Source organism: Haemaphysalis longicornis, unplaced genomic scaffold (assembly GCF_048455015.1).
Source record: "Haemaphysalis longicornis isolate Haplotype H1 unplaced genomic scaffold, Haemaphysalis longicornis Haplotype H1 scaffold_8, whole genome shotgun sequence".
NCBI lineage: Eukaryota > Metazoa > Arthropoda > Arachnida > Ixodida > Ixodidae > Haemaphysalis > Haemaphysalis longicornis.
The window spans coordinates 187954438-187977345 of record NW_027526445.1 but is presented as its reverse complement, the minus strand read 5'-3'; the positions used below and the strand labels follow the sequence as shown (position 1 = coordinate 187977345).

Sequence of the window (22908 nt, the reverse complement as noted above, 5' to 3'; positions counted from 1 at the left end):
GCAGTTTTTACTGCCTGTATAGAAGGGTTGGCCACTGAACTAATTAAAAACTGATGTGAAAAGTAGCGCAATCAGCTGTGACTCAAAAGCTTTTCATTTTGAGGGAGAGTACTCATGTCCAAGTAAGTGCTCCAATGGCTCAGCATGTTGAACCACTCACATGACTAGGGTGAGCTGTTCAATGTCAACCCTCATCTGGAAGCAATGTGCGAAAGTCACTATCCAAAAACTTTTTTCTTACCAAGTTTTGTTAATTAGCGGATTACAGCGACAATGTGTTTTTTCTTTGCTTGCCTCCTGAGCTATGTAAGCCTGCAGAAAGATTGAATGATGTGCCTAACACACATTAACTGCCTTTTTGTACAAGTTTTACACAGCTAAATGTTCACGGAAAAATAGGATGCAGAAAACGGACTCGGGCATGGCAAGACAGAAATAGTTAGACAGGCTGATGACGATAATGGCAATGATGATGAAAACCTAGCACCCTTCCTATTCTGACACACAGTGGCTCTACTTCACTGATGAGCTAGAGCTTCTTGCGTGGCAGGCCAACCTTAACATACCAGCAAGCAACAAATTGACGTGCGGGAAACTCACCTTCTCAAAGTTGTGCATGTGTCCCTGCAGGATCTTGACGCAACGCTCTTGGGGGGCAAACGGACGAACGTCCCAGATCCGTACTGCAGCAAACAGAGAGGCACCGTTCACTTTTGGCACCTTTCGCACAAACACATCAGCGGCAGTTTGGAGGTACAATAAGTTACAAACAGAAAAGAACCAGCTACCGTATTTACTCGAATCTAATCTAGGCTGACACTTTTTTTTAAAGTCGTTTACGAAAGTCGGGGGTTGGCTTAGATTAGAGGATGCGACTTTCCTGCCATGATGATGATGATGATGATAATGATGTGGCTATCCCCTTTGTATCGGGGGAGCACAGGTTTTGCACCATAGCCGTGGCTTCAACTGTCGTCACCGCTAGACACTCAACACCATCTTACGTTCACAGGCTTGCAGCTGGCAGGTTTACAATGGGTTTTCAGAACTCTATGGTTTTCAGGCTCCCGTTTGCCTGTTTGGACGCTGTGAAACATATGCTATGAACCCAGCTCTCAGGGTTCCATGCTTGCTTGCATATGTCATCGCGTGACCTCAAGAAGCGCCCGTGCTTGCGGCAGAATGGCGCCCATGAAGCATTGCCACTGCTCTGCTGCTTTTAAGTTGGAGGTAGTCTTGGAGGCCGAGAGAACTTCAAACCTCCAAGCATGGCACGACTTTGAAGTCAATGAGAAGAACGTGCACCGATGGTGAAAGCAGCGGAACGAACTTTTCAACTGCTCCATCAAGAGAATGGCCTTCACAGGATCCAAGAAAGGTTGACACCACAAGGTGGAGAAGGCAGTTGCTGACTTTACCCCGCAGCAAAAAGATGGTGGAATGCCTGTGACGACGGCGATAATAGAGGCGAAGGCGAGGGCGATTGCAAACATTCGAGGTGTTTTACAGGCTCACTTCAAGGCCAGCAGGGGCTGGGTCACTCGTTTTACGAAGCGGTTCGCGGTTTGGGTTCAGCCTGCGAGTGAGCCTTGAACATACTACGACAAGCACCACAAAAAATAAAGTGGATGTTTTAGTCTCGGTCCAGTGCCTTTTTTCGCTCGACTTACACTCGACGTAAGTTTTCTTTATTTTCTGATTTGCTGAATTTAGGGGGTCGGCTTAGATTAGAGTAAATACGGCAACTACGTACATTCACTCAAAGAAGCAGATTTAAGGGGCACCAAAGGAAGTTTTTGCTTTAACAGGATGCCTAAACCAGTTATAGCTTGCTTGGTTTCCTTTGACGACAGAAGCCACTTTGCGTTCTCAGAAAGTGAAAAAAGGAAGCAAGGACGCCTTTAATTTCTCGTGGATATTTTTGTGACGTAGCGTGCGCTGTTGCAAACAGTGACTACGACAGCATGGATTCCTGGCTGCGAAGACGCATGCCACCAAACGAAAATTGCTCTGTGCACTTTCCGACAGGTCACAATTATGAAGGAGAGTTTTTTTTTTTTCACGTATGTTCTTTTACATGTGTTTTCTTTTTTCACATTTGTATTTGAATGGTATGCTTTCTTGGTTACCTGTACTGGGTGTGCACTTGAAGTCAGGGTCTTTCGCTTTCAAGCAGAACCCGATATTGCATAATATTACCCCCCAAAGTGGCACTCCTATTTACAAAACACTACTGATTCAGCATTTTAAAACCTCTAGCTCCTCATCCCCAGCTGACGTGACCGTTTTCGTTTCACACCTTGCCACCCAATCGCCCAAACAGACTGCTATACAAGCACCTCATTGCATCAGTGTCTTTTTAATAAACAGCACGTTAAGGGGGGAACCTTGTACAGGGGTGAGACACCTGAATCAAGTTTGGGAGCAGTTTTTGGAGCAGCGAAATCTCGATTTTGGAGCAGAAGAACCTTGGTTTGGAGCAGTTAACGACATTTACTATGTCACCTTAGGTGCCCAAAAAATCAAATTTTTGGCAACTTAGGGAGGGGGGGGGGGGGAGGGGGAGGGGAAAGAGCACTTTTTAATCGGTTTTGAACGTATATAACACTGAAACAGCCTCTTAATAAAGTTTTTCTACCAGAGTATCATGAGGTACCAAATGCACTAACTTTTTACAAACCATTTTTAAATTCTTAGGCTCTATGTATAGATAGCATGGAGTTCCGTTGAAAATATCGAATTGAAAAACTAAGCAATTGTAAGGCATTTTTATTATCATGGGAATGCCGAAATTATTATTTTTGTAATCCCAGATTCGGCTTTAAGCACAAGTGTAGAGCCACGGCAAAAGTTGCGCAAACCGAGGTGACAGTCATCACACCCCATCAGCTTTCCCATTTTAAACACTAAGGTGCACGTTCACTACGATCGATCGCAATTTGAGTAACGTTGATATGTTTAGCCATCTGCCTTTTGGCATTAAATTTCACTTCAGATAGATGAACTATTATTACTAGCATGCAATAATAGCCCGTCTCGCTATCGGACACTGCTTGAACATTCTGCGGCGATGTAGCCTGCGCCGCCCCTTTTGAAGTGTCGACCGTCCCATTCCCGCCGCTTGCAAGCTCGCTGTCAAAGGCAGTAATAACTCCACGTTTTATAACAACGCCATGAGTCCGAAATTTCACTTCAAGTGCGCACCACGCCTCACATGAAACGCGCCAAATTCGTGGGCACCGCATTGTTTTTTATGAACTCCACCTTTTGAGTGGCGCAACTTCCCATTACAGATCAAACAACTAAATGTAAACCTAGCCACACCCATAACCAAAAGCACGGTAGAAATCTGCTAAGAGCGGTCTGCCTGAACTAGAGTGAACTAGCCTGACCTACGAGCATGCTTCGCCCGCTGGCAATGTTTTTCGATCTTCACCATACCAAGGTGTCGGCGCCCCGTATACGTACATAATGTCGTTCCGGAGATACGGCGCTCAGAAAATTGCCGTTTTGTCATTAACTTGAACAACTTTTATCGCCTCAGTAAACATTAGTATTTTTATACCGGACTTTGCAATGATTTTCGATGGGAAAGCTTTAAAAACGTACAGAATATAACATGTGCAACCCGACATTGTGACTTCCGAAAAAACTATTTCGGGGACCATTTTGTGCGGGTTTTTTATTGAATGATCAATACATTAATGCTTACAAACAGCACCACCTTCGGGGTAATGGAAAATTATGCGGTCAGTAAGCATTTTTCCCCACTGAAACTGATGGGAGCATTAAAATCGTTGGCTCTCAGACTGTTTTGCAGCAGTTTGGCGAAATTTTTCCAATTTTCAAGCTTTTGGAGCAGCCTGGCGCAGGAAAACAAATTTGTATCAAATCTGCGCAATATGCGCAGCTGTCTTACCCCTGCTTGTATGTCTCATCAAACTTGAAATGTACCTAACTATCATCGTGGTCGTTGCCATCAACATGAATGGTATAAGAAAAGAAAATAAATTTAATTTTTGGGGGCTTCAACGCGTCGAAGCGACACCCGAGCAACAAGACGCGCTGTAGTAGAGGTCCTTCTGGGATTACTTTTCACCACCTGGAAAGCTTTAACGTGCGCCGAAAACTCGACACACTGGCATTTTTGCTTTTCGCATCCATTAGAAAAACGGCCACCGCAGCCTGGACTAAACCCGTGTCCTTGGGCTCAGCAGCAAAATGCCTTAGCCAATCAGAAAATAAACAAACACACATTGGGGTCTGTGTGGGATTTGACATACAACATTGTTTAAGGGGGACTCACCTGTTAACGTTTATATGGGACTTACTACTATATGACTACCATTGTGCACCCATACGAAAAGTTCTGCAGATCCACGAAAATGCTCCAAAAGGCCTAGTTTGCTTATTTCAAAACTACAGTCAAACCTGCTTATAGCAAACTGTAATAGGCGCCACAATTAGATTGATATATCCAATAGTTCGATATGGCAAAGCCTGCCAATAACGAGTTTATTGTTACAAGTTCACAATACTCGGGACACCCCCATCTCCGCGAGCGGAAACCGACACAATAAAGTATGTCGTTACCATACACAAAACATTCCATTTATTGCAAGCAATAAGGCTACTTTCCGCCTCAACTGCCTACTTCGCTAAAAAGAGGTGATTCTTGTTTTCACTCTCATTTTGGCGGCGTCAACTAGCACAGAATTCGAGTCCGTGTCCTTCAATATCGAAGCAATAATGTCTTAGCATATGAAGTGCCGAAAGCGCTTCATTAAGCATTGGACGGCTTTCACCCGCGACATCCCCTGCCTCTTTGGAGCTTTCAGCAGCGCCAGCTGCCACGACATCGGCGACGGTGTCTGCGTCAGAGGGGCTCGCAGTGACGGCAACCTGGTCGTCGACGACACTCAGGAAATCCCCGAAGGAATTCCATGGTCCCATTCTGTTGTGCGTAGTTGCGGTCATGAACCATTTTCAACTAGCCTGGCTCTCCACTCTGCTTCAGTTACGGAAAGGGTCGGGTGTCACGCCGCTCCATAAGAGGCTCAACGTCTCAACCGCGGCCAATCAACATCTCAATTACCGCTGTGAGACCATGCATTTCGGCGGCAATTCTAGGTTCGCTGAGTTCGATGTATCCAATGTGAACTTCATTATAAGAAATATGTTTCGCGCATATTGTCATAACTGATTTGTTTTTGTTCGATGTATAGCCTAATTCGCTTTATCTGGGTTCATTATAATAGGGTTTGACTGTATATCCCTTCTGTACTGAAATAAAAAAATAAAACTCTCACATAGAAGACCACTAGCGCCATCTAATGAAGAGTAGATAAGCTAAAATGCATTTCTTGTTTATTTTTTATTTCAGTAAAGATGTGCAATATTTCTTAAAGAAGCAAACTGGGCCGTTAGGCCCATTTTGATGGATTTATTAAACTTTTACACACAATAGTTTTTTAAGCCCGTGGGCGACGAAAAATGGCAGCATCTCCACTCCGTGGATGATGGCGGGGGTGCGGAGTAAGGGGACTCCAAATGACATCCAAGTTGCACCCCGAGTGACATCTGATTTGCGCCCCGACCGTCATTTCATTTGAGCCGTGAGTTGCACCTCGATTATTCCCCAAATGAAACTGCAACTCACGGCTCAAATCGAATTTCGCTTGATTTCCGCTGGATGGGGGTGTGCGCACGGATGGACGCAGACGGACATTGGGAGGTCCTAAGGTACTCCGCACCGTTACAGGCGAGGGAGTAAGCCGTTTGGCTCTCGGGTACTAACTCACGGTCGTAGTCCAATGGGTAAGACGACTGACACTAACTCTCTTTGGTCTGCCAGACACCGGCTCGAATCCTGCTGGTGCCCGAGTGATTTTTTGAGATTGCAAATGCTGTGTGCACGCACGCGAACGGACATGGTGCGGTCGTAAGGTACTCTGCACCTAAAATTAGCAAGTCCCATAGGAATGTGATCAGGTGAGTCCCCCGCAACTGTTTGTGGTCCATTGTCGGGCCCTGCCCGGAAACGCAAAACAGCAAAACGGTCTGTTGGCGGGTTCCGCCCGACTTGGGAGTCCAAGGTTAAATTTCGCGGTCTTTCTCTTTGCGGTATGCGCGCACCCTTTGTATACATGACACGGCATCTCTTGAGGGATAAGTGAACTTTGCTTGTTGAAGTTTACTTCTTTTTGCACTAGGGTGCAGCACAATGTTCAGCATGGGCCTTCTGGATCCCAGAGCGTTTTCACATGTGTGCTGTTTGCCGAGAGCATGGCCGCTTTCTCATCACACGCATTCTACAGTGGAGCACTTAGCAAAAGCGATGATGACTTCAGTGAGGAAAGTAATTACATGCCCCCATCAGTTAGTGATGGCAGTGATTCGATAGAAGCGAGTGACGAAGACCACGACAGCGGTGGAGACAGCACCGTGCCAATCGTTCCTGTGTGAGCTACGCATATTGTCGAACGACAATGAAATGGTGGTGAAAGTTTTTTTTTTCTTTTTTTTTTGCTTCTAGATGTTTCCATTGTCAATACTAGCTTTATTTTGAGGCGCACACAGCTGCAGAATCATGGCAAAAAAGAGCTGGGAAACCTGTAGTACTGCTGCAACCTCATCCAACAGTTGGTGAGTGACCTAAGGGCTGGAGCCAGAAATTAAAGCCGTTCCACTCAATGTGAAAGCTGTCAGAAGTGCAGAGAAAGTGATTCGCCATAATGGGCTGTAGCGCCGTTATCTGCTCACTGTTACCACCCCGTGCAATTCAACTTTGCCGCCTTAACAGTGCTTGCGCGCCCCCGGCCTGAAACTGCGCCAGCAAGAGTTCTGTTCTTTTTGTGCTTGCTTTTCCTCCCGCATGTGCCAGCGTTGCACTGCCACTTTTTTCTGCTTACTATCGTAAAAACCAACCCAACGAGCGTTCCCAACAAATGAACACGGGCGCTGGTGGTTAATTACATATATTTAGCCTCAAATGTACCTACAGTTTTCTTTGAGCTAAACAATGGGGATATGTGTGACAAGCACCAGCGGTTCACGAGTTTCGAACGCTTATGACTATATAAACCGCTGAGTTTTTGAAGCCTCTGGGTTATGCCATGACGACGGAACACCGTGGGGCTCTACTTACGTCTGGCGAGCAAGCTACGATGACAAGGCGAGCCCCTAAAGTGCTCTGCACTTAAAAAGCGGGACCCATATACATGTATGGAGTGCGAGTAAGGCTAGATGGGGCAAGCCATTTCATCGACAAGCTCCCAGCCGAAGCAACAAGGACTGTGCTGTTTGTAGCGACTGAAGAACAAAAGGAAGCAGGAGGGAAACTGTTTTTCTGCAAACCTGCAGTAAAAATCCTCGCCTGCAGCCAGGAGAATGCTTCAAGCGGTTCCACACGCTGCTCAAATATTAATAAAGGAGTTCCTTCCAAGCGGAATGCAAAAGAAAAAATAAACATGCTGTTAGCTTTTCTTGCACAGTTTGTGTTTTTCTTTGCGGAACCAGAAACTGGCAAAATAGCTGCAGGCCAGAACGACCAGAAAGTGGGTAAGAGTTCTGGACTGCAATGGGTAATGAAAACAACACAAGAAATATTGAAAACTTTCAAATTTTTGTGCTATGCTGACGTAATATGGGCAGGAGTTGTATGAAGTTTGCAATAAAATTGGTGTCACTGTTATTGGGACAAATGAGCCTTCGTAATGAACCAGACGTGGTTTGTCTCCATGGCCCCCTTAAGTTCCCTGAGAATTTCTTCTTCCTTATCTTTGACGTGGCCTCGTAAGAGCGACGCAAACACGCGAACACAAGCGCAAACAAACACTCAGCTGCAGACTTCACGAATGCACCACTCACACGTGTTGTCCATGGAGTTTGAAAGGAGGTAGGATCCGTCCGGACTGAGGCTCAGGCCCGTGACGGTGTCCAGGTGGCCCATCATCTTATACAGCACTGCGTTCTTCCTCAGGTCCCAAACCTGGGAGCCACGCACACATCACAGGATTCAGGCCTCGAGTGTAGAGCAGCTATCTCGACCATCAGCAACTTGTTAGCAACTTGGCAAACATCATCTTTACCTGAAACAAGTCTTAGCTCATTTTTTTTCCCCTAGAAGATGCTCACTGTCCTGCAATAAAATCTTTTTCTTTTCTTTACCTAAAACAAATTTTAGCTGATTCTTTTTCCCCTAGAGGATTCTTACTGTCCTGCAATAAGACTTTTCTTTTTTTTTCTGGTTCTGTGTCGAGATGATACAACTGATTGCATCTCTGTTGATTGTGTGTTTACACAAAAATGTTTTTTTAGATATTCTGATACTCCGTTTATTTCTATTTTATTTTATGCTATACATGCTGCAAGGTTGTCTGTTTCAGTTGTAATGACCAGTGCTGAAGCTGTCCAGCTATGCACACAAGCCTTAGGGCTTACCTGGATATTTCACTGTATTCCTACCTGAGAATAAAACACTACCATTATTATTAATATTATTATTATTATTATTATTATTACTACCATCAATATTCATATTGTTGCCAGGCAGATAGATTATTGAAGACTTTACGGCAGGACAATAACACTAATGGGGAGAACCCCCTCCCCCCAAAAGATTCCCCATGCATCCTGTTTATCACACACTTGCATTGGTGTGTGTATATACATATCCCCATTGCTGCCCAAGTAGACGGGTCGACGGCACAGCTAGCACCAGTGTTATACAGCAAACACCTGACGTAGCAAAATGGTGTTATCTGAAACCTTCGTTTATCCCAAGAGCTCTATGTTTCCAACTGCTGTGCTCATAGAGCACATCATCCCCACTTGCTGCAATGTATCACTTATAACGAATCTAACTTCCTGTCCTGAAAACTTTGTTATAACATTAGCAGACTTCAATTTACCATGGCATGTTTCAAGTATAAAATATCTTTGTTACTCAGAAGTAACAAAGATATGTTGCTAATGGTGTACGGTGGGAACATCATAGAGTTTCATAACGGAGTATTCCAGAGAGAAATCTGTCACTGCAATCGCACGCAGTCATGGGCCCCGCAAGCGATGTTCCTCGCCTAGCTGGCTAGGCTAGCCACATGGCTTCTCTTCACTCTTGGAGAGGAGTTAAATCAACAAAAATAGCAACATTCTTGTTGTTCACTTTGCGTGAAGGTTCTAAATAATCTCTGACAAATAAATGTTTTATTTTTATAATAATTGAACAAGCTTAATTAATCTTTTATAACAATATTGTTCCTTTTTGCAGCTGCAGGCAACTTTTCAAACAGTTTGTGGGCCATGCCAAGGACAAGTGGAATGCGATACCCGGCACATGACGGCACGCCCATCGAAGCACAACTCACGTACACACTGGAGCCAGATTTCTCTCTAGTTTATATTAGCATACAGCTCTATGGGAAACATCACAGTACTATTATAGGATGAAACTCTATGGAGGAGCCAAAAGCTCGCCATCGATTTTTTTACACACCCTTGTTTACATACGTTATCATCTGCATGCGGAACAACTCAGTCTCCGTTCAAGGCCTCTCCCATTGCTGAATGTACCTCAGGTGGGAGAAAGTTCTCTCGACATCACAGCTTTCATTAGCTAGGCACGGCAATGTCAGTGCCACATTTGCCGGCCTGGTGTAGCGAGCGGTAGTTATGCCAATACTCAATGAATTACAAAGCTGTGTTTGTGAGGCTTGCTTCCAGCAAATACTGGTTGCGAGTGGCGGAATGTCGGCGCACGATTGTGCAGGTCACTACTTTGAAAACGTCTAATTCGGGGAGAAATCGGGTTTAACCAGATTCTCCTGAAACATGTTTGGGGCGAAAATTTAGGTAAAATCGGGTTTTACCCAAAAACGAACAACCCTATTTATATTGAAGAACTGCTGGAATGAAGTTATGAAACGTGTTGTGTTCTGGCCCTGCAGTGCCAGTCGTGGTTATTCCGAAAGGACCAAGTTGTACTTGCCACGGCCCACTGCGCTATGATACGCAACGACAGAAAAGAAACGCCGCCTTTTTCACCTTGATCTGGTTGTCGATGCCCCCCGAGAAGACCTGCTCTGCGGTGTCGTTGAAGGAGACGGCCGTGATCTGGTAGCTCTCCTGGAAGCTGTGGGCCGGCGTCCGCTTCCGCGCGTCCCACAGCTGAAACGGAAAAAAAGTAGTCTAAGATTAGGCTACTTCTTGGATGTGAACGTTCCTGGCAAGGAAAGTCGAGGGGAGACAGAAGGCACGAGGAGCACGGCAAGCCCTCCACAGTTATGCTCAGAAGACAGAAAAAACATGTAACATACATGAAACAGCAACTACTGTGCAGTATTTTGTGCAGAGCTACAGTTATCTTCGTGATGTTCTTTTCCCCGGGGCTTCTCCTCCAAGCCGCAGCAGCGCTGAGGATCTGACCCCGGGTATCCTCAACCGACAAACTCAGCCTCCGATACAAAAACTGCACATTTATTTACAGCCCGGCGGGCGACTAAAAAACAGGACTCGCGAGGAGCTCGAAGACGACGGGCCGAGCTCTCCCGCGCCCGGACCGCGTCTCCCATGTCGTCTCCTTGTCTTCATCTTCCCTCCACCCTGACGCTGGGGGCTAGGGAAGAGGGAAAAGCCAGTTGTCTCCGTCGGTGGCCATCGCATGTGGTGGTGGTTAAGAGATTCGGTGCGCGCAGGCGTTCGAAATGCGCGGCGTCTCAAGGCGCCGCGCGACACGTGCATTTCATTTGTGCGCTGCTCGCCCCAGGGCCCCCGCCAGTTCGTGCGTCGAAGCGCCCGACACCTCCACCACCACTGTGAAACATAACTTCAGGAATGTTTCACACACGAAACACACACCACACACACTTTTGGCACGTGCACCATCGTTCCTTCAGTTTGACGACACAACAATCAGCACGGCCAGTGCCCCTTGACCCTGGCTGCAGGTCACCATGACGAAATAGCCAGAATCCTCATCTAGCTGATTCGGAACGAGCGGCCTTTAGCAGGTGGTACGCACCGGCCGTCGTCGTCCGAAAACCCCCTTGCCATGCGGCTCACCCCGTCGCACAACAGTAACAGGGGCCCCTCTCCTCCCCGCTTTCTCGCTCGAGAAGGAACCGCTTCTGCCTCGCCGGCCTGCGTTGCAGCCACGCTGCACTGCGGTGAAGCTGGCTGACACTTCCTCCCTTCTTTGTCCGAACACCCCAGTTCAGCCAATCCTGAGCTCGGAGCGCCGTGCTCCACTACGCGCTGTTCGTCAGCGTAATCAGCAGACGGCTGCTTAGCGGTCACATCAACGCTGACATGCAATGCTGGAGAGGCTATTTCTTCAGCCACTCCTACAGTCCTACCTGCAATTGCCTGGGGCTGCACTACACGAGCGGCCGTACCCTGATTTGCACTTTCCTCTCTCACTTCGCTGGAGCTTCCCATGGCAATCGCATTCTCGCGACTCGACATTTGGGCACCTCCAGAAGCACAGGATGCACTTTGCGCAACACCAACTGCATCCGACTCGCGCGATTCCCGGGCTGCTGCATCCTGCAAAGCTCTTGGCCGCTCGGCCACGCTCCCCGAATATTCTGCGTCTCCGCACGCTGCGACAACGGGCTCACGCTCACCTGAAGCCAGCTTCAGTCCCTTCAGTACTGCTGCCTTAAGAACTGCGTAGCTCTTGCGCTGCTCCCCCGAGAGTCCAGCTAGGCACCCTCTAGCCCTCGCGCTCAAGTAGGGAAGAATTACCCCTGCTCGCCATTTTTGCGGAACACAGTAGGAGTCTAGCCTGGCCTCGGCACCAGCGAACCAATCAAGCACAAGCGCTTCCTGGGAGGGCATATCTACGAGCACCCCTTGCAGCATGCTCATGCAATCTAATCTCCCATCCATCTCGCTGCACCCTTGTGCTCGCTGCCCGATCGGTGAGGCAGTGGCGTTGTTAGCGCTTCCCAAACGCTCACTCCTTAGGCGTTCCGCTGCTAACTCCGCCTCAGCGACCTTTAATTTCGCCTGCAGTAGGGCCATCTCGTCAGCGAAAGACATGGCTGACCTAATTCTGACGCTCACTGCCTCGTCAGCCCTCACAGTCAGCTCCATCTCACCATACCGACCTAACCGCCCCCCATTATCTCAGGGCTACTCATGCAGCACCCCCTACATGTCATGGTGAGCCACGCACCCAGGATCAAGTGAGGCACTGACCTGCATCGCTCCGTGCCTGTAGAGATGCCGCACTGGTGCAGATGGGGTATCCATTTAGGCGCGGCTCCATCAGCCGAGGTGTCCACCAAACAATGGCCCGCCGACTTCTCGCCTGCCGACAGCTCACTGCTCCTGCTGCTCCTCGTTCAGTGGGCTCCTGATGCCTCCACTGACCGCTGGTCAAGCTCCTTCTCCGCCGCTCAGCAGGCCGCAGACACTGCCTCGGTCTTCGTTGAGAAGTTTGTTGAGCGCCGGTCGAGCCGCTTCTCCTCCTGGGTCGCGAGCTCGCTGGTCCTGCCGATCACGTACAGCAGACCGCAATTTCTCCGCGTGCTCCGTCCGTCGAGGGGCTCGCCTCGCCCGCCGGCCGGCTGAGTCGTCGCTGTTGAAGATCGTGCCGACTGCGCCAGTTATCTTCGAGGATGTTCTTTTCCCCGGGGCTTCTCCTCCAAGCCGCAGCAGCGCTGAGGATCTGACCCCGGGTATCCTCAACCGACAAACTCAGCCTCCGATACAAAAACTGCACATTTATTTACAGCCCGGCGGGCGACTAAAAAACAGGACTCGCGAGGAGCTCGAAGACGACGGGCCGAGCTCTCCCGCGCCCGGACCGCGTCTCCCATGTCGTCTCCTTGTCTTCATCTTCCCTCCACCCTGACGCTGGGGGCTAGGGAAGAGGGAAAAGCCAGTTGTCTCCGTCGGTGGCCATCGCATGTGGTGGTGGTTAAGAGATTCGGTGCGCGCAGGCGTTCGAAATGCGCGGCGTCTCAAGGCGCCGCGCGACACGTGCATTTCATTTGTGCGCTGCTCGCCCCAGGGCCCCCGCCAGTTCGTGCGTCGAAGCGCCCGACAGCTACTGTATTTATCCACGTAATATTCGCACTTTCTTTAATGGGGAAGGGAAATGATGCAAAGTTTCAAGTGTAATCATAATGCAGGGCTAAATTTCGATTTAAATAAATTCGTTGTTGTTCTAGGCTCTCACGGCCGCTACCATAAGTGTAACTGCTCAATTACATTGCAAACAATGCGTACCTTTGTAACAAAAGTGCCCATCACTACGTGCGCAAACCGCAACCCGATCTGTTATCTGATGCTTCGTCAACTGGAATCCCCTTCCTTATCACTCGAAAAATAATGAAAAGATCACACTCTTTCATTCAAGTGGAGCGCAGTACTCTTGTTGGTAGGCCTGAACGCATAAAGAGGCCAGTGTGGTCAGTGCTCAAGTGTTGGCCACAAGTGCCACTGCAGTGCTTCGTAGCCTATTCTACGCCTTCCTACAGGCCAACTGCACTCGAAATTTCGACATCTTGAACACAATATTTTCCATATAGTAGTCTGCCTAAAAAGAAAGCAAGATGCAACATCCAAAATACAACAGCTGAAATACGCGCGTGGACACCGCAAGCGGTCAGCAACCGAAATCGAGGAGAGCACGGCCATTGAAGTGACGTTGCAGCTGGCCAGCGAGTGGCTGGACGGTCAGCAGCTCGGGAGCAAGCCTGCGCGCAAGCATTACACGCACGCAGGGCCGCAAATGGCGAAGCGTTTGCAGCAGAGCTCGACCGGTTCTCCAGCTGCGTGGCTGGCCAGAGGAAGAAGCCCCTGTCAGCTGGAGTGTCATAGGCGTCATTGCTGTTTACACGATCTGCCGGCAGCTGCAGCGTGGTCTGCAGGGGATCTTTGTTAAACGCTTCTGACTGATTAATGAGATGTTCCACGGGACCACCACTCGTGTCCCAGCTGATTTGGTGGTACTTATTACACATTAAAAATGAATTTGGTCGAGGTGAAATTTGACTGCAGTTGGCCTTTAAAGGGACCCTGCAACACTCTTTGGGCAGTGCAAGTAAACCTGCGCGGCGTTTAGATTACACTGCCAGGAATACCTGAGCCAAATATTACACGTGCACGTGAAGCGGTGAGCGCGCAAATCGATGTGAAAGACGTGGAAAAACCAACCACTCTCTCTTCAGTTGTCCTCATTATGCAAGCCCTGGCATGGCCTAAGGGACGTCACATAGGCCATGGCTTCCCGATCGGCTGTCACTGGTCAACTTCGCGGCTAGATTCTCCCATTTCCGTTGTCGTCATCGCTGTGTACGAACCTCTTCTATGCCTGAACCTGTAGGCACAGTTTTGCCGTTTCTTTTGTGTTTGGAGTGCGCGCGGAGTTTGAGCGATGAGCTCAATACTTCCCTTTCAACGGGACCACTCATCTACAAACGTTTATTGCTTCAAAAACGCCCTACCAGCCCGAGCGCGCACTTGCGAGCAGGCACCCATGCCTGCTTTTTTGTGGCACCAGACCGGAAATAGGAACCTCCGCGTTGCGGAGAAATAGAGAAAACTACTTGGCATGTGAGATATCGAAGGCCGCCGAAGAGAACGCCGCGAGTCGCCCCCCTCTCCGGGAGAGAGCGCGCAGCTTTCGTCGCGTTGTGCGCGGTCGAGTTGAGAGGGAACGATTATGCGCGATTTCTCATCGCGCGTAGTTTCGTTAATTGTGAACGGATTTTCATAATTCTTGCGGGAGGAGATTTCTGGGACAATAGACTTTATCCCAAAATACATTACTAGTAGTCGATGGCAAGTGTTGCAGGGTCCCTTTAAAGCCAGCCATGCAGCTGGTGTATCATTCCATCACGAGAAGGGCATGTCAAGGCAGGCAATGCCAATCTAGGCCACGAGCTCTTTCTGCAAAACGGGTGGCAGTTCTGTTTCTGCACTAGGTAGTACTGTCACTATTGTGGGAACTTTAGTTTTTGAAACGTTTTATAGATAGCACTGTTTGGCTACACGCTATCACCATCATCATCACTCAGAACAAGCCGGCGATAGCTAAGGAAAATTTCGGACACGGATTGTACGCCTTAAAAAAAACTGATGTCCTGTAGATCCATGCAAGTGGGAAGGAGTTGTGTGGTGAATATGCAAGTGGTAATGGCGGTGGTGAAACATTTATGTCTAGTGAAAGGAGGTTCTTGCTGGAAAGTGGGAGAAGCCCTCAGTCTGGGGCCCCTGAGGTGGCTGTGGTCCTATGTGCCTGGTCCACCGACTGTCGCTGGTAATTAGGGTCTAAACTGCACAGCGCAGCCTCCCACTGCTCGAGGGTGGGGTTGTGAATAACGGGGGCTGCTGGTGTGTTCTGGCAAGCCCACGTGGTGTGGTATAGTGTTGGATGTTCGCTGCAGTGTGGGCATGTTGGTGCATATATCGTGGGGTGTGTGATAAGCTAAGGTGGGGGTGTGTGTTTGTGTTTAGTTGCCGCCAGGGTGCAGCCTCTCTTGGGTGAGCTTCTGGTGCAGTCGCAGGTAGGCACGTCTGGCAAGGCGGTGGCGTTTCAGAAGTACACAGTACTGAGGCTGGATTTATGCACATGGCATGGCTGGTGCGGTGCCCATCAGGCTGTAGTGTGTGCTCGCTCATTGCCGTCGAGCCCTGCGTGACCTGGAGTCCATATTAGTACAGTAGGGTTTAGGGAGTCCTTGTGATTTTTTTAGTACTCTGATGGCAGACATTGAGATGTGATCGTTGCCGTAGTCCCTGCCCACCTGTTGGCAGTCTGTGATTATGTGAAGGGGTTTTTCCGTAGTTCAAGACGCCACCACCACTATGAAGGCCGTTCCTTCGGCTTCAACGATGTTCCTAGTTTTTATGGTCACAGTGCGAACACCATCACACGAGCTGTCACTGACGCCTACTGCTCTGGTCGGGTGCGACGGATAGAGTACTTGCGTTGGCGGAATTGTACCTGTGCTTACTTGCACTGTGCCTGGCGCTCAGGGTTCATGTTTCGTGGGGGCGGGGCAACCCTGAAGAGCGTACGGATGTCCTCTGGCACAGTTTCTGGTCGAGGGTGGCTGGCGTCGGCTATCTGGTAGCCCAGCTGCCTCAGCACTGTGCAGATGGCTTAAGTTTTCCCGAGACGCTCTGGTCGGCTAACAAGGTAGGCATCAATGACCTCCCGCATCTTGTCGTGCACCACTAGAGCTTCCAGCTTGCCAGTGGTGGTGTGATGAGGGAGGCCCAGCACTTGCTTCTATACCTTCCGCATGAGTATGTAGATTCTCTTTATTTCTGTTGGTTGCAGCGACAGGTATGGGGTGAAGTACACCACGTGACTGACAACCAGGGCTGGCACCAGCTTGATGACTCCTCCTTCCTCCTTCGTACCCTGGTGCTGGTTTGTGACTCGACTCACCAAATGCATGATTTGCGAGGTGTTTGTGGTTGAGGTGCTGGATGGTTAGCGTTCCTCTCCCGGTCTTCCTGAATGTAAAGACTCAGTGTACAAATAGTCAGGACTATGGGGAAGTGGCATGCTGGAGCACATCCTGCGTGCCATTTTGTGACCTACGAGTAGTCCAAATTGTGATATCATTTGCGTACAGCGCATGTTTAATCCCCAGGACGGTGTTAAGTTATTGCAGGAGCTTCATCACAGCTATATTGAATAATGTTGGGGAAAGCACCGCTCCTTGCAGTGTTCCTCAGTTAGGCATGGTTTGAAGGGCCGTTCGTAGTGATCCAATGCCTACAGTCACTGGGCAATCCATGAGGAATGCCTGGGTACTTTGGAACACTCGGTTGCCACAACTAGTGTCGTTTAGGTTTTCGAGGATGGCGTAGTGGCTCACATTGTCAAAAACTCCTCTCAAGTCGAAAGCGAGGATGACCCTGGTGGAGTGAGGGGAAATGTGCAACAAGACACCTTCTTTTAGTTGAAGGAGAATGTCATGAGTTTACAGATGGGGCTGGAAGCCGAACATTGAGCGTGGATAAACGTTTTGGGCTTCGATGTAAGGTTGTAGGCAGGCGACAATCACAAATTAAAAATAATGGTAGTTGGGAGGAATACATCTCTCAAAAAAGTGCTGACACAAAATTTATGTGTTACATTTCTTTTCCCTGCCACAGGCGCCTACCAGCCCAGTAATCATAGACTAATGGTCGTCCACAGCGTAAAATTTTTTTATTTACGCTGTGGACGTCCACAGCTTATTAAAGTTGGGTGGCACCAATGGCAAGGAACCATTTTGAATGCCTGTTTCAAACACCGAAGTTTAACGAGCTGTAAAATTAATTCCGAGCAGCGCATAAAAAAACAGATTCTCTTAGTGCATTCACCAGGAATGATAGTATTGGGAAATATAAAGATCACAGTTTCGTGATGAGCACTGCTTCGTCTATGGTTCCTGCGAAATTGGCTAATTATTTCTTATTATCTTGGAAAATAATTGACCCATTAAAAAAATAATGGCATACTTGAAATCACTGGGAAAAAAGCACCAAGACTGGCAAGTTTCACAAAGCTTACTTAGACATTAAAAGACTGTTTTGTTTCAAGAGCCATGTCCCCTCTTCAGGGGACATGGCTCTTGAAACATGGGTCTTTGATCAAAAAGTTTATTTTTACAGTTGTGATGATAAAAACTGAGGGGCATGTGCAGTTTTTCATTCTGATTGTAGATATAAAATTTGTTTTTGTGTAAAACGAATATATTTAAATTTATTTTGATTTCTATATTTGATTGTTTGACATCTTTTGTGAAAAAACTCCCGAATCGATGCAGCTGAACAAGGTACTAGTGGAGTGTGCACAAATCAAGGAGTGCAATAAGACTAAAATTATAGTTCTATCTGGTCTGTAGCGGAAATTACAAGCATTTGAAGCTTGGGCCTCGAGGCAAACCGTTTTGCCTAGTTCCCATGTTCCAGGTCAAAACATCAAACAGTCATAACTTCTGCTACAGACCAGATAGAATGATGATGTTAGTGTTATTGCACTCCTTCATCTGTGCACAGTTCATTGGTACCTTGTTCAGCTGCGTCCTTTCAGATGTTTTTTTACAAAAGCTATCAGAAAGTCACATATAAAAATCCAAATAAATTTGAATGTACTAGTCGTTTTACACAAAAACAAATTTTATATCTATAATCAGAATGAAAAACTGCATACGTCCCTCAATTTTTATCATCACAACTGCAAAAACAAAGTTACTTGGTTTAAGACCAGTGTGCCCCCTTAAAACGATGGAAGCCTTCCAGGCAAACCAGCCGATGGCGCTAGGTGCGTGCGGGCAGTGGTGGTGGGCTTGCAACAATAGGAGGGTATGGTGGACTCCCGCACGCCCTCTCACCTTGAGGGTGCTGTCATCGCCTCCACTGCAGATGAGCTGGGGCCCCCTGCGGGCCGGGTGGCATGCGTTGACGTAGAGGGTGTGTCCCCGCAGCCGCTTGACCCGCACGCCCACGTGCGTGTCCCACACGCCCAGGGTCTTGTCTGTCGACGCCGTGAACAGCAGGCTGCAAGCACAGGTTTACAAGGGGCCGTGAAGGCGAAACAAAAACTTGGTTCATTAAAGGGACTGCTTCGTCCCAGTGGCAATGGTACCAGTTTTTAGCAAACTTGAGTCAAATAATAGAGATGTTAACACCTGTCCATCACTTCGAGTTGATCATCAATTCACTCTCACGTGTCAAACGGCTAGCCTCCTGGTTAGCTCAGTTGGTAGAGCGGCTGCTCCAGTTAAGCGGTGGTCCTGGGTTCAAATCCTGGACCAGGACGAATTTTTCTTCAACTGCGAAGTTTCTGAGGAAGCTGTATAGCTTTCCTTTGTATCTGTACGGCTTGCATTGAGGTGGATGTCAAACTTTCCTTCGCAATAGAGATATTAAGGCAGGAACATTGGTCTTGAGGACATTCTTGTTATTTTTTTAACCTAGGTGCTTGAGATTTACACATTGAGAGTATTTTAACATCCTGAGCACAGATATGCACTCAGCTTGCGTCTATGTGGTCTAAGTTAAGAGTTGTGCAACATGTTATGCCGTTCCATTTTGGGTAATTTTTTCCTTATCTACCTATGAAATACCCAAATAGTTTTTGTCCCTTTCTGCTCCAGGAGGACCAGCGAGTGCAAGTATATCCCAGCATTCGCTGGTCCTCCTGGAGCAGAAAGGGACAAAAACTATTAGCATTATTTCTGAAAACACTGCGAACCTGCTAAATGTCAGGTCATCAATTACCAATGTTTTCATTACACTAACATTTTACGCTAACATAATATTTTGCGCTAGCAAAAAGAAATTCCGTATTTTTTGTTGTTTCATTGCACTGTTCAGTTCATAAGCTTTCAAACGGAGCAAAAATGATACAAATCTAACCAGTACACCCCAAGATATTGTACCCGACGGTTGACCTTGTGGGGAAAAAAATTGATTCTGAGGAAACAGGGCACAAATTTTGGAAACGTGGGCAAAAATGGTCGTTAAGGCAACTTCAAAGGGCGGCAGTGTTGTTATGGTACAGCTATAATATGTTGCAGGTACATTCCTTGGGACCTGTACACTGAAAATGAAATTAATACCAAGAATTGATTGATTGATGGCCTCTTGATGGCCATCATCAATGGATGGCCTCTTTAAAATGTTGGGGCTGCTGCCGCGTGAAAGTATTACACTCATATGCTTACAAGTCTGCAAAATTCTGGGTTAATTTGTCTTCCTGGTGGAGGAACGGTTTACAAAAGAGAGTATCGTGAGCGCCGATTTCCATGTTCAAACACACACAAACATGTTCACGGATTTGCTTTTCAGAAATGTGACAAGGCCGGACAGGGAGGGGGAGAAGGCTTTTTGTTACAAAGAAAAATGCAGGGAGGTTTGCCGACATGCAACTCTGCAGGAACGGAATGGATAAAAGATGGTTAATTAGTAAGAAGAGTAGAAGAGCAAAAAATGGCTGCATATCTGCTCCTTTCGTTGCAAATGTCGACGAAATACGATAGTCAACTGGCGCCCCTGGCAAGTAAGTGCCTCCCTTCTCTTTCCCGCGCAGCTCTCATGCTGTTCCTCTCCCATCTCGCTCCTCCCAAGATAACACGCTAAAGGTTTGCTCAAGTCAATTTAAATTTACCGCGTTCTACTGCTCCAAGTCAAGTGCCTCGATGCCAGCGCTGCTGTATGGCGGAGATGCACGTGAATCGAGGCGTCCTACTCCAACGTTTATAGAACCACAATGCCCTACGCACGGCCGTTCCAAGCGGAATGTGGAACCTATCTAGTCGCACCTTTTGTTGCTCTTGCCATTTCATTTTTTAAATGCCGCCAGGTAGCGCGGGCAACAGCAGGTGACGGTTTTCTGCAGTTGATGTAGTATTTCATTTGCTATCGCAGAAACCCAGCATCTGTGAATTTTTGAAAAAGGAACACTGCAAGTATCTCTCATGTATTGATATTCTGTCCTATATTTGAGTAATGCCTTGTTCTTGTTCAATTGAAAAACACGAACATTGACACCGGACTTAGACGTTTAAATTTACGATGTGTGCCCCATCAGGCATACATCGTAACTGATATTGAATCTGGAAAACCGGGCAGCTCGCTTTATATATTCAGACTACTCCCCTTATTCTAGCGTCACAGCACTGAGACGTCGTGCGGAACAACCTCATCTAGAACATTGCCGCCAACTTTCCGGCCTATCACTGTTCCATAAGCTTTATCACTACGCGTCACTTTACGATGATTTCTTCGAGCCAACTCCCGTCATTTTCCCTCGTCGCGACCACTCCTACAAAGTTAAACGCATAAATTGACACTCATCTGCTTTTGCCCGGTCTTTCATTCCACGTACCATAGTCGAATGGAATAATCTACCATCTTATATCGCCTCTTAAAAAGACAACACGAAATTCCAGGAATTAATTCAAGAGCTAACCTAACACTTTGCTCTCACTTTTGGTTTTTTTTTTTCGTCCTTCAAAACGTGCACTGAACATTTTTGTTTTTGCCCTGTATTTTCTTTTTTGCTGTTATTGTGCGATAGGTTGTCGTGTTGAGCTTGAACTTGAACCATTGTATAATATTCTTTTTTGCTGTTATAATGCATTGAATATTGCATTGTCACTTTTTTTCAAGCTTACAGTGTGTATTTATTTGCATTTACAGTTTGAACACTCCTGCTTCTTTCTGTTTTATTTTTTTTACCCTCTTTTTACTGCGCTATTACAATGTGTGCTATGTAACCCCCCTATGTAATACCCCTTCACAGGGGACTTAAGGGGTATTGTGAATAAATAAATAAGTTTGGCTATCGGTATATAAGACTATTGTGCAGTTTCTGTTTTACTTTGGCTGGGTGGCTGAATCGAGTCAGACAGACAGACACAGACATACAGACAGACCAAAATTTCCACGTTAAGGTAGCTAAACATTGCCCATGCAAACAAACTTGCCAACACCACACAACAAACCACATTTCACGTCACAAAATGTGCTGCCCGCACAGCAGCCATAGAAATGGAGTAGGCACCGGTGCACAGGTGGTGCCGCTGTGTGGTCAAGGGGCCAGTGCTTGCACCCTATACCCAACAGGTTTTGACTGCGCTTACACAAGCACGGTCATTTCTGCATTTGTAATTTTTGTATTACTGCAATTGTGTACAAATTATTCTTTCAGATAAGGTATTCACTGAACCGAGTACAAAATTAGGGTGGAAGGTCTTTGCGTCGTTTGGATTCCCATTTTTGCATACCGGAAAAACTTTGGAAATTTTAAATGTCAGGCCATACTCCTTTCATAGCAAAATTTATAACAGGGGTAAAAAAATATTCCAGCAGGCATGCATTTACCTTTCTCGAAAACCCAAACAAGTACACTATCATCAGAATTCATGTTAGACATGGTGATTATTACTTCAGATGTCTCAATTTCCATAAAAAATGATGAATTTCCAGGAGCTGAAAAAAAAGTCGTCGCATGAAGTCAAAGGAACAGAATCTGTCCCAAGCCGACCGATAGTAGTGAAATACACCGCGAAAAATGATGCATTAGCGTTGGCGGAGTATTGGGCGACATATCTCGTTGTACGGGCTTTCCTATTGCATTGTATTCGACCTAAGTACCTTTCGAGCGGTTGCAACACACAATTCTTACTCCACTCACCTCCCATCCGTCGAAAAGTGCATGTCCAAAACGGCGCCCGTGTGCCCGGACAGGACTCCGAAGTTTTCGCACTCGCCTAGCGTGTTCCAGAAAACTGCACCAGCGTAAGGAATGCAACAGTCAGTCACGCGCAACGTGTGGTATACGCCGGGAATCTCACAGATCTGTCTGTCGAAGCCCGACGTCGCGAGGTACGTTCCATCCGGGTGGAACTTGCCGCAGTAGATCTCGCCCAAGTGCCCCGTCAGAAGCATGATCGGGGCCTCCAGGCTTGAAGTGCGACCGATCTCCTGGAATATGACGGCGGCAAAGTTCGTTGTGTAAATGAAACAAACAGCCAAAGACGGCCCGTGAACTCGGATGACAAAACGCAGCAACCACTTAGGCCGCCGACGCTACTTGCTAGAATTTAACTGCCGGCATCTCCATTCTGAACTTCGGGTCCCGAAAATCAGAAGCTAAACGCAGTACTTACAGCAAGCTGAAGTCGTTTGTTGTGTTCGGCGGCAGAGACGAGATCAGTGCGAGGCTTCTTCGAAGGAACCAGCGCTCCTTCGTTGGCCTTCCGCTTTTCCTGCGCTGAGTAATAAGCCATCTCGGCTGACAGGAGGGTCTTGGAACTTTATGCTAATGCCTAGGTTATTTAAAGTGACCGGATTAAACGACCAATTCGCCAAATTTCCAGACGCAGGGCGGTCTGGACGGTTCAAGTTTTGTAAACCAAGCTACTGCGTGGATTCGGATGTGGCTAT

The 22908-nt window shown here is 47.4% G+C and overlaps 1 protein-coding gene across 1 annotated transcript in view; it reads right to left on the bottom strand.

Moving 5' to 3' along the window:
* LOC144149614 (U5 small nuclear ribonucleoprotein 40 kDa protein-like) overlaps nt 1-22908 on the bottom strand; it is a 27777-nt gene extending 4869 nt beyond the window's left edge. Inside the window, exons 1-7 of the mRNA XM_077681256.1 lie at nt 22632-22908; nt 22317-22446; nt 22157-22250; nt 18348-18513; nt 10045-10167; nt 7870-7990; nt 601-683 (exon numbers count right to left, since the gene is read on the bottom strand). Of these exons, the coding sequence (XP_077537382.1) occupies nt 601-683; nt 7870-7990; nt 10045-10167; nt 18348-18513; nt 22157-22250; nt 22317-22446; nt 22632-22751 (837 nt within the window). The 5' untranslated portion in view covers nt 22752-22908. The remainder of the gene's footprint in view (nt 1-600; nt 684-7869; nt 7991-10044; nt 10168-18347; nt 18514-22156; nt 22251-22316; nt 22447-22631) is intronic.